At 39.5% G+C, this 12,291-nt stretch overlaps 1 protein-coding gene and 1 pseudogene across 1 annotated transcript in view; both read left to right on the plus strand.

Annotated features, from left to right (window-relative positions):
* KPNA1 (karyopherin subunit alpha 1) overlaps positions 1-12,291 on the plus strand; it is a 76,766-nt gene that overhangs the window by 26,770 nt on the left and 37,705 nt on the right. The window contains exons 3-5 of the mRNA XM_014593203.2: positions 2,416-2,523; positions 6,763-6,862; positions 10,672-10,766. Of these exons, the coding sequence (XP_014448689.1) occupies positions 2,416-2,523; positions 6,763-6,862; positions 10,672-10,766 (303 nt within the window). The remainder of the gene's footprint in view (positions 1-2,415; positions 2,524-6,762; positions 6,863-10,671; positions 10,767-12,291) is intronic.
* Positions 3,843-5,186, plus strand: LOC102480942 (CDGSH iron-sulfur domain-containing protein 2 pseudogene; annotated as a pseudogene).

Consider the following 12,291-nt stretch of genomic DNA (forward strand, 5'->3'; position numbering starts at 1 on the left):
CTATATGTCTTGGCCTCCTCATTTCCAGAGTCTGTTTCTTCAGTGCATGAAGCTTCTAAGCTCTGGGCTTACCCTCCCTACACTGCAGCATGGAAACTCTGTCTTGGCAATGATTTGAAGTAATTAGGGTGCTGATTTCCCTCCTTATCTATGGGATCGCTGCCTTGGTCCCGTTTTCCATTTTCTGAAGCACGTCTCATGTCTTTTCTGTGCTGTTTAGTTTATAAGTTGGGAAAATAAGTTACTGTTCTTCCATCATGATTTGGTGGATTAGCTAAATGTGCTGTTGGTACTCTAAAGGTATTGAAAGGGACCTTAGTGGGCTGACTTTGGAGAGAACTTTTTTAATTTGCATATGCAAATTAATGTTTTAAAGGTAGTGTTCAGGCAGTTGTCATTTGTTGTTACAGTTGTTGAATAGATTGGTAAGGTCAGAAGCCCCAGTGCACTATCCTTGATGGTTAGTAGGGAAGTACTAAATCATTATGCCTTTTTTTTTTTTTTTAAATCAAAAAATGTCTTGGGAACCAGCAGTTAGCGTAATGGCTATGTCGCTGGACTCCCATGTAGTCGACCGCGGTTCGCGTCCCGGACCCGGTGGCTTAAAACTCACGCGTGTGCGTGCGTGCCCAAGATCCCGGGAGGAGAATGGAGGAGAAGGGATTGCGGCGTGACCATCCCCCCTGGGGGGTGATTTCTCGCTTTCTGTCTCTATGTCTCTCTCTGTCTGTCTGGCGAGCGCACGCGCCTTATAGTGAAAAAAAAAATGTCTTTAATAAAGATTTTTTTATATGTCATGTATTTAATGGAAAACAGTTCCAGTTTATGTCAACAGTCCAGTCAGTAAAATTTTATTTTTCAGATCATATGATTTTTTTCAAGATCTGTACATATTCTAATAATGCTCCTCAAAGTAGATCTTGAGTTCAGTTTGGCTCATCAGATCAGCCAGGAGACATTCTCTACAGGATACAGATGCAAATTCAGTAGCAGCTTCTCTTATTTCTCTACTTAAACTTGGTAACAATTCCAGTTGTATTTGTTTGGTTTATTTGATAATGATTTTCTAACTTGTGATTCTTCTAGATAGAGTTGCTTATGTTTTTAAAATTTTGTTTTATTAGAATTTTCTTGAAGCTCTCATTTTGAAGAATTTTGGAATTTAGATCATCTTCCATTCTGAGTTCCGTCTGACTTCTGAATGAAGCGTAATTTCCTCTCTTAAGTGTGCTAAGTTTTCTTGAGATGATACTTGTGCCTTATGTTTTTGTATATTAACTTGAATATCAATTTTAAATCAACTGGCTTTTAAATCTTCTTGAGAAATTAATTTCTCCATTTTCATAATCATTTAACTTTTTTCTTGTCATTTCATGAGTTTCTTCAATCCAGTTATTTCTCTAATTCACCATTTTTCTTTATTTCTTGATTCAAATTATATTCCAGAGATTTTTAACTACATTTCTTTAATTGTTCCTTTTCATCTTCAGATGTCTTCGTTTCTCCTTCTTTTGTTCTTTTAATCTCACTTCATACCCAAATCTCCTTTTTCCCCCGGTGATAGGCACTTGAGCTCACTAGAGTGACAGAGAAAGGGAGATAGAAATCATCCTCTGGGGGGAATGGCCATGTCACAATCCAGTCTCTTTCATTCTTTCAGGATTTGGGGCATACTCCCCCCCCACACACACACACACACAGCCTGGCATATTAAAGCCACCAGATCTAGGACTTGAACCACATAGTTGGCCATGTAGGATACAGGGTCTTAACAACCATGCTACCTGCTGGCTCCTCTGACATAATTTTTATCTTCATTTTTCCTGATATGTTAAGACTATGTTGTTGACAAAAAATGTAGGCAAAGAAAAAAAGATTTAACAGGAAAAAAGAGACTATCCTATTGCCTACTTAACATGAAGGGATGAGGGAGATGACCAAGCATGCCACAGCTACTTTTTCCAACCTTTAATTTTTTCCATGTTATGCTGTGTCAGCCCTCTCTTAGTAAGTTTTGCCTCATTAAGTTGTTAGTATGTTGTGATAGTTGTATTAGATTATAAGGCTGTGGAGAAATTTTTTAAAATATTATTTTATTTAACTTTATTTATTCAATCATTTATTTCAATTTGACCAGAGAGGGACAGAGAGAGAGAGAGAGAGAGAAAGCCGCCAGATCTGGGACTTGAACTGCGGTCGGCCATGTGGGAGTCCAGCACCCTTAACTACCAAGCCACCTGCTGGTCCCATGGCTGTGGAGAAATTTCAGAGGAGTGAAGGCAGCACAAATTTTAGAATTTTTAAAAAGACTTTTAGAGATTTTATCCCTGTAGCCTTTTAAATGGAATGCCTAGTGTTTAGAGTGTGAACTCCCTTGTGTTAGAATTACATTACTAACAGTCTTTTGTTTTTCAGTTATTCAAACGAAGAAATGTTTCTACAGCAGAAGAAGAAACAGAAGAAGAAGTTATGTCAGATGGAGGCTTTCATGAGGCCCAGGTTAATAACATGGAAATGGCACCAGTAAGTAGTAGGATAGTGAAAAGCAGTCTTTTTAGTGTTTTTGTGATTAAGACATGAGATATAGATCTCTTTTTGGGTTTAAGAAAAGGTTAAATGTCTATAAAAAAATACTTGATATTTTATTGTAAAAAAGAAGCTACATGCTTAAATCTTAATGATTCAATAAAAATTTCATGGTTTGGGACAAGCAGATGATGTAATGGTTATATCACTGGACTTCCATGTAGTCGGCCACAGTTTGAGTCCCAGACCTGGTGGTTTAAACTCATGGTGGGCACATGAGCCTGCATGCCTAAGAGAATAAATATTCTTTCTCCCTCTCTCTCTCTCTCTCTCTCTCTTTTTAATAACAGCATGGGTCCAGTTGGGGTGACTGGACTTTACATGGTTGACTGCACAGTCAAGTCCTGGCATCAGTGGCTTGGGAAATACTCCAGGCATGCTCCAAATTCTAAAATCAGAGAGAAATGGAGAAGGGCTCTCACTGTGTCCATACCCCAGGGAAGGTGCTCTCCTCCTTCTCCCTCCATCTCCATCACATGCAAGTGCCCTCTGGCAAATTAGCATAAAATACACAGTAGTTCACATTTTTTTTCCTTCATTGATCTTCAGTATATATGAACCAGTTTTCTTTTTGGAACTGTGAGTAGAGAATAATTCTCTTTAGAATTGATATAGACTTGGGACCAGCAGATGGCATAGTAGTTACGTTACTGGACTCTCAATCAGTTGATTGTGGTTTGAGTCCTGGACCTGGCGGCTTAAAACTCACACCGGACACGTGTACCTGCGTGCCCAAAATCCCAAGAGAAGAATGGAGGAGAAGTGATTGCGGTGTGGTCATCTCCCCAGGGGGTGATTTCTCACTTTCTGTCTCTGTCTCTCTGGCAAGCACCCATGCCCTATAGCAAAAACATCCTGCTTTAAAAAAAGAATTGATACAGGCTTAATATAGCCAGTACTATCATTTTGTGAAAAATTCCTTTGGGTCCCTCATAAAGTACATTTTTTAAAAATTGGTTCTAAATGAACAAAAGTGTTTCGTAGACGACTGTAGCACTTAGGGGTCTCCAGATAAAAGAACAGTGAGAAATTTATTTAAGATTTTTGCCATAGGGTGCGTGTGCTTCTGGGAATAATGGGGGGGGGGAGTGCGAAATTATCCCCCAGTGGGGATGTCCACACCACAGTCCCTTTTCCTTCATTCTCCTCCTGGGATTTAGGGCACACAGATACATGTGCCTGGCGTGATTTTCAAGCCACCAGGTCCAGGTCTTGAAATGCTGTGAGCCATTTGGGAGTCCAGCGCCTTAATCACTATGCAAGGAAGGAGTTCATGTGATTATAAGTTGGCAGATCAGAAATCTGTAGAACAAGCTGGTAGGCTAGAAATCCAGGTAAAAGTTGATGTTATAGTCTAGAAGCTGAATTCCTTTTTCCTTGAAAAGCTTTAATCTTTGTTCTTCAACTGAATTGGATGAGGCCAACCCATGTTATGGGCAGCAATCTGTTTAACTTAGGTGTATTGATTTAAATGTTAAGTGCATCTCAGACACACCTTGAGAAACAACATGTAGACTTGTTTTGACCAGATAACTAGCTACCATTACCTAGTCAAGTTGACATGTAAAATTAACCATAACAGTCTATTCCTTATCAATTTGACATCCATATACTTCTTATATCATGCTTAGTCTTAAATAAAGACTACAAGAAAGTTGTATATCCACCTAAGAATATATAACTTTGGGAACCAGCAGTTAGCGTAATGGCTATGTTGCTGGACTCCCACGTAGTTGACCGCGGTTCGCCTCCCGGACCCGGTGGCTTAAAACTCAATGTCGGGCGCGTGGTCGTGCATGCCTAAGATCCCGAGAGGAGAATGGAGGAGAAGGGACTGCGGCATGACCATCTCCCCTGGGGGAGATTTCTCGCTTTCTGTCTCTATGTCTCTCTCTGTCTGGCGAGCACATGCGCCCTATAGCGAAAACCTCTCCAAAAAAAAAAAGAATATGTAACTTTCTGGTGTACAACTGAAAATGTACTAACTCCTTACCAAGAAGAGGATGCAAAATTCCTGAATGATATTCACTACTCTCCTTGATAGCTTGTAACTTAAATACTATGATGTAAAAGGATACAACTTATGCTCTATAAAAAGTTAAGATAGCCTCACCGAGGCCACGGAGCCTGCTGGCCGCTTCTGCTCTCCACATAGGTGTGGCAGATCTGCCTGAGCGTGGTTGGGGTGGTGCTGGAGAGCATGGCCTGCATTATGAGGGTACAGCTCCCCCCCACCCCCCCGTCTGAAGCGGCTTCCGGTTCCCCAGAGCATTACTGGGCTCACTCGGCTCACAGTTTCAGAATGACTTCGGTTATTGCCTCTCCTGGGTATGCTGGCACTACTTGGCTACCTTGCAGTTCATCCATTCCTCCCGAAGAAAAAACAGCAGAAGGACAGCTTGATTAAGCTTAACATACAAAAGGAAAATCCCAAAGTGGTGAATGAAATAAACATTGAAGATTTGTGTCTCACTTAAGCAGCTTACTGTAGGTGTTGGCGTTCTAAGACGTTTCCTGTCTGTGATGGTTCACATAATAAACACAATGACATGACAGGAGATAATGTGGCTCCACTAATTTTAAAGAAGAATGAAGTATAATAAAAATGAAGTAAAATTAAATTTACTTGTGTGCTGTAAACTCTTACAACAATATTTTCTCATTTTTTTGTGTATAGAAGATCTTTTTTTTTTAGAAGCTTTTGCTATCAGGCGCGTGCGATCACCAGAAAGAGAGACAGAAAGACAGAAAGCGAGGAGTCACCCCCCGGGGGGATGGCCACGCCGCAATCCCTTCTCCATTCTCCTCTCTGGATCTTGGGCATGCATACACACACGCCTGGCGTGAGTTTTAAGCCACCGGGTCTGCGACTCAAACTGTGGTCAACTACATGGGAGTCCAGCGACATAGCCATTAATACTAACTTCTGGTTCCAAAGATCTTTGAATTGGTGATCTTAATTATTATTACTGTTTGAATACTTATTTCTGCCCCTTTATTTTCTTGCTATATTAAGCCTCTCATGCTGGCTTCAAAGAAGTAGTATAAAATCAACACTTTTTATTGTAATAAATTAAGAAAATCTAAATTTTGGCAATGGGTCAAATGCTGTTTTCTTTAAATATCAATATTTTGAACAGCATCTACACTTAAGATTTCTCCCCTACACTGTTAAATATATTGTTCAGATCATCTGAAGTGGTTCCCTCTCCTTTAGGCATACTCCATTCTTTTTAGAGTAAGAAAAATATTTCTATGAAAAAATCACTTGAATTTTCAAAGAGATGAGCTCTTTGCCTTATAGAGATTGTTGCCTAATGACTGAATATCCCAAATTCAAAAAAGAAATAAACTGGAGGGATCAGCAGTTAGCATAATGGCTATGTCGCTGGACTCCCACGTAGTCAACTGCGGTTCGAGTCCTGAACCCGGTGGCTTAAAACTCACACCGGGCACGTGTGCATGCATGCCCAAGATCCCGAGAGTAGAATGGAGGAGAAGGGATTGCGGTGTGACCATCCCCCCTGGGGGGGGTGATTTCTCGCTTTCTGTCTCTATGTCTCTCCCTGTCTGTCTGGTGAGCGCACGCGCCCTATAGTGAAAATCTCCCCCCCCCCAAAAATGATTAAAAAACATAAAAAAGAAAAAAAAATCCCAGAGGGCATGTGTAATGTCAGGAGAGTGACTGGGGTTAGGGCAGTGGGGGAGGGTGAGATAGCACCTCTCATGAAGCATGGTCATGCTTGGCAGTCCCTTCTCCTCCATTTCTCCCTCTTTTGCGGATTTTGTGTATGTATTTCAGGTTTAGGACTTGAACTACATGGTCAGCCATGTAGAATCCGTGGGCTGACCTGAGACCATCTTTGTTTTTGTGTATCTTCTGGAGAGTAACTTAAGCATAATTGTTTTTTTAGTTGCCTGAGGACACATGAAATTATCAGAGAGAATTTCAGTGGGACATAGTCACGCCACAATCATTTTCCTCCATGTTTCCATTCTCTCAGGATTTGGGGCATGCATGTGTGTGTACCTAGCGTGGCACCTGACCCCCTGTGTGCTTTGCTTAACCAGAGTGCTGCTGGGATGGCCCTGAACATAATTTATATTACCTTGGTTTTTTCTTGATTTAAAGTTAATGTTTAATAATTGTATTTGCTTTTTTATTTGTGATCCCAGGGTGGTGTCATTACTTCTGACATGATAGAAATGATATTTTCAAATAGCCCTGAGCAACAACTTTCAGCAACACAGAAATTCAGAAAACTGCTTTCAAAAGGTGAGATTTGAATATGTTGTGTATATTTTTCATCTCTTTATAAACATTACTTTTTCATAATCTGTTTTTTGTACCATAAGTAATTTGTTTTGGAGTGCATTAATCAATAAGTGAATAAGAAGGCACATATAAATGTAATTGAGCTGTGCTTAACTTGAATTTTCTTACTGGTTTGTGGGATTTTGCCAGGACCAGAAAGCAACATTATTTTATGAAAGACCGTAGTGACTAGTAGTCAGCATTCTATGTTAATTCAAACTGAGAAACTTTACTCTTTTTATGGAAGAATTTTAGAAATATCATTTGAAAGAACAATAATTATTGATTTTAATAGTAGCAGTTTACTACTAAAAGTTAAGTATGGCAGGGACCAGCAGATGGCATGGTGGTTAAGGCACTGGACACTCCCACATGGTCAACCACGATTCGAGTCCTGGACCTGGTGGCTTGCTTTCTCACTTTCTCTCTCTCTCTCAATCTCTCTCTCTCTCCCCCTGTATGTGTCTCTCCCTGGTCAAATTAAAATCAATTAATAAATATATAAAATAAATAATTATTCTTTTAAAAGTTAAGTATGGATTTATTGGTGGTCAGGGTTACCATCTTTTTGAGTACAGTTAGCATAGAATGGAATATAATACTTGTTGTCATGCTAGGCTAGTAAACTGAATTCTGAACCATATTAAAATGTTGGTAAATACTTAAACTTCCTGGGGCCCCCAGGAGATGTGGTGGTTAAGGCACTGGACTCCCACATGGTCGACTGTGGTTGGAGTCCTGGACCTGGCAGCTTGCTTTCACACTTTCTTTCTCAGTCTTTCCTTCTCTCTCTTGTGAGTGTATATGCCGTATAGAAAATTAATAATAATGGTAATAAATAAAATAATTAAAAAAAATACTTAAACTCCCCAGTAGTAAGTTGTGGTTGTGTAGTGTCATTGGTGATTGAAGAGGATTTTTTAATATATACTTTGAAGTTAACTGGAATAAAAATCTACCACCTTAATAAAAATTATGTATTTTGCATAATAAATTAATAAACACAGTCACGTATTGCTTAATGACAGGGATATGTTCTGAGACATGCATTGGGTGATTTTTGTCATGTGAAAGTCACAGTGTAGTTACACAATCCTAAGTGAGATAGCATATGTACACCTTATGGGAAAACCATTGTATATGCAATCTGTAGGTGATTGAAACACATTATATAGTGCATGACTGTATTGAAAGGGAAAGTGTATCCTCCCACCCCTCTGAAAATCTGTTTTCGACATGCTGGGGCTACTGGTTTTCTTACTAATGTGTCTTTGTTTTAACGAAAGAGAGAGGAGATAGGCATTTTATTTATTTTATTTTTATGACAGAGAGGCACCCACAGCAGGGTCTTATCACACTGTGAGATCATCTCCCAGCCTTCCAGCCAGCCAGGATCACAGATGGCGTAGATAACTCATAATCACATGCACCTCTGATGTGGTTTGGATTGACCCAGGATTTGAATTCTGTGATTTCAGCATTGCAGAGTAGTGTGCTCCTCCTTTGCCACTGTGGCTGGGACAGAGATATTTTTAAACAGAGTCTTGCCGTGCCATAATCCTACTGTCCCAGCCTCCCTGTTAGCTGCCTCACCTATGTGTTGTTCTGGGAACCAAACCTTGATCCTCCATGCAGCTCTGTCATCATGTGCCAGTGCCGTATTGCCTGTGTCACTGAGGCTGGACCATAATGTGTCATTTTTTTTTTTTCCCCTCCCTTCAATGTGCTATGGGGCATGTGAGCTTGCCAGAGAGACGGAAAGTGAGAAAATACCTCTTTGGAGGATGGCCATGTCCCGATGTCTTCTCCAATCTTTTCTTGGGATTTTTGGGCACATATACGCACTCACTTGGTGTGTTTTTCAAGCTGTTGGTTCTGAGATTTGAACTACATAGTCGACCATGAGGGATTCAACAACTTTAACTGTCATGCCACTGCCTGGCCCCTCTAGTGTGTCTTTTAAGGCTTTTTACCACTCCACTCTGCTTTCCTGCATGTATTCTATTATAGTTTGCCAGTCTCTCTCTTAAAAATGTGACAACTAGAATGCAATACTCTAAGATATACTCACTACTTACCATAGGGTGTGGTAAGGGGTTACTTCCTTAAACTAGGACTATTCGAGTAATGCAGTGCAGGATAACATTAGTTATTTTGATAGTCATGCATAGTAGTATTTCATTGAATGTTCAGCAAACTAGACTCCCTAGCACTTTCCTTTTTTTAATTGCTAGTGGGTTCATGCACTTGCCTGAGGTGGAGACACGGGTAGGGGTGGAGGGGCACTCCCTAGTGCACTGTGGTCACAATGCATTCCTAGTTGACTATTTAAAAAGTCAGTTGTTGGAATTTTTTATTTTTTATTTTTTGGAGAGGTTTTTGCTGTAGGGTGTGTATGCTCCCCAGAAAGACAGAGACAGAAAGCAAGAAATCACCCCCAAGGAGGGATGGGCACTCTGCAATCTCTTCTCCATTTTCTTGGGATCTTGGGCATGCACGCACAAGCGTCCAGTGTGAGTTTAAGCCACCGGGTCCGGGACTTGAACCACGGTCGACTACATGGAAGTCCAGCAACATAGTCATTAATGCCATCTGCTGGTCCCAGTTGGAATTTTGTTTCATTTCTGTTGTTTTGTTAATAATTTGGACTTGTTTTTACATGTTATTTATGTAATTTAGCATAGTACCTATTGGGTCTTTGTAAATGTTACATCATATTTTTTTTTTCTATGTAAAAATGTTGCATGACTTTTTGGATCTCCCAATAGTTTATTTTTATTGTAATTACCAGGTTTATCTTTGTGGTTGATTAAAAATGCTGAACCAGGGACCAGCAGGTGGTGTGGTGGTTAAGGCCCTGGATACTCCCACATGGCCGGCCACAGTTCAAGTCCCAGACCTGGTGGCTTGCTTTCTCACTTTCCCTTTCTCTCTTTCTCTGTGTCTCTCTCTGGTCAAATTTAAGAAATTAGTGAATAGGTAAATAAAATTAAATAAATAAATTTTTTAAAATGCCGAACCAGTCAAAAGATGGACGTGTCATTAGGACTCTCTGAATTAACAACGAACTAGTAGTCACTTCTTTCAGTAAGGCCTTTCACTTGGCTAAGAATCTCTGTAGTGGTACAGTGCTCTAACTGCCATTTCCCTGGCATTGCCATCAAAAATTTTATCAAGTCTCTTGGTGAAATGACTAATGTTCATGACATTTCTTACCTGTTTGCCCTATACATTTTTATTGAATAACTTCATTTGTAAGATACTGTATTATCATAAGTGAAAAAGATTAATTTGGCAAGTCAGTCTTAATGAACTTCTTCTGGTTCCTACTTATTACTGCAGCTACAAAATCAAGTTCTGCATGTGTACTGAGAATCCTGTAATGCCATTTTTCAAGACAGTATATATTAAACAGAACAAAGTGAAACCACACATACAAAGAAAGGGCTAGAAGGAAGGTATACCAAAGTACGAATAGTAGTTGTAGTTGTATGTTTTTCCTTGCTTTCCTAAGTTTTCTAGGCAGCAATAATTTAAATTATTAAGACTTTTGCCCATCCTTCAGTCTCATAGTAAGGCTTCTTTGTGAATCCTTTCAAACTGCCTTAGTGTCAAAGTGACCAAACCCAACTTTACTTTCTCTTAGATAGATTTTCAACCTGAAGGAGATGGTAAATAGAGGGAGGAATATTATGAAGTAATTTTGAGCTATAAAGTGCTTGCATTGAAATCAAAGCATTCTTCTTCTTCTTTTATTTTGTGGGGAACAGAACCCAACCCTCCTATTGATGAAGTTATCAGCACACCAGGAGTAGTGGCCAGGTTTGTGGAGTTCCTCAAACGAAAAGAGAATTGTACATTGCAGGTGCGAACTGTTTTTACTTCTTACCTCCTAATTTAATTCCATTTGCATATGTCTTTTATATACAGATATCTTTTTCATTTTATCTTATATGAAGGGTTAGATTTGTTTGTATGCTGTCAGTAACAATAACACTATAGTTGTTTTTTGACTTTGTTAACATGTGTATCTTGGTGATTTCTTATCATATTTAATCATTTTAAATGTGTTTGATTGTGGAAATGACAGTTACTTGATGAAAATAATTGTGGAAAGTACCTAACAGGGAAATATTAGCAGTAGAGGAGCCATACACAGGATCCTCTGTGGATTACAGAAAATTTGGCTTTGAGGCAGTTTTAGATTATATGCTAGAGCCTTCAAAAAGTTAATAGAAATTGCATATTATGAAAAAACAATACAAAGATTTAAAAATTTTTTGTGCCCAAATAAATTTGCACTTTACTTTCAGTTTTCCACATATTTTCTCAAGTTTCCTCATACTTGTTAGTTTTCCCAGAATGTCTTGTAATATGGGCTAAATCACATACATAGTAATACCCAAATCTGATTCTTATTAATCCTCTCCCCCACCCTAATAGAACTGGCAGGGAGATAGCCTTGTCAAGAATCTGTGTTTTCTGCTATGTTAGTTTAATCTTTGGTGCTGTACTGTATAGGGATTCCAAGAGGAAATTCCACAATCTTTGGATTGAATAATTTTCATAGTAAAAGGAATATTAATAGTTTTTTTTTTCTTTTTTCTTTCTCTTTTTTTTTTGTGTGTGGGGGAGAGGCTTTTGCTATAGGGTGCGTGTGCTCACCAGACAGAGACAGAGAGAAAGCGAAAAATCACCCCCAGGGGGGATGGTCATGCTACAATCCCTTCTCCTCCATTCTCCTCTCGGGATCTTGGGCACGCACGCACACGCACCCGGCGTGAGCTTTAAGCCACTGGGTCCGGGACGCGAACCGTGGTCAACTACGTGGGAGTCCAGTGACATAGCCATTACGCTAACTGCCGGTCCCTGAATATTGATAGTTTTAAATACTAGGTATGTTTTCTGAATACAGTTAGATTTTTTTTTTTTAATAAACTGGTGTTTTTTAGTAGCTAGACTTAATATGTGTGATTACTAAACTCTTATGGTATCTAATCTGAAAGGCTCAAGAACCTTTAGAGAGACTCAACAATTAAAAAACTTAGTTAGATGCCAAGTAGATCACAAAATGGAACTATTTTCCAAGTAAATATTTTCTTTTCTTGGTAGAGTTTTTTGCTATAGGGTACGTGCACGAGACAGAGAGATAGAAAGTGAGAAATCACCACCCAGGGGACACGGCCACGCCACAATCTCTTCTCCATTCTCCTCTTGGGATCTTGGGCATGTGCCCGGCATGAGGGAGTTCAGCGACATAGCCATTACACTAACTGCTGGTCCCCCAAGCAAATATTTTCTAATAAATTAATTATTGAAATAACCCCTCTCCTCCAACTCTGTGTGATTTTTTTTTATTATTATTATTCTAAGGCTGGTACCGTGTAGGG

Source organism: Tupaia chinensis, unplaced genomic scaffold (assembly GCF_000334495.1).
Source record: "Tupaia chinensis unplaced genomic scaffold, TupChi_1.0 Scaffold139927_1, whole genome shotgun sequence".
Lineage (NCBI taxonomy): Eukaryota > Metazoa > Chordata > Mammalia > Scandentia > Tupaiidae > Tupaia > Tupaia belangeri.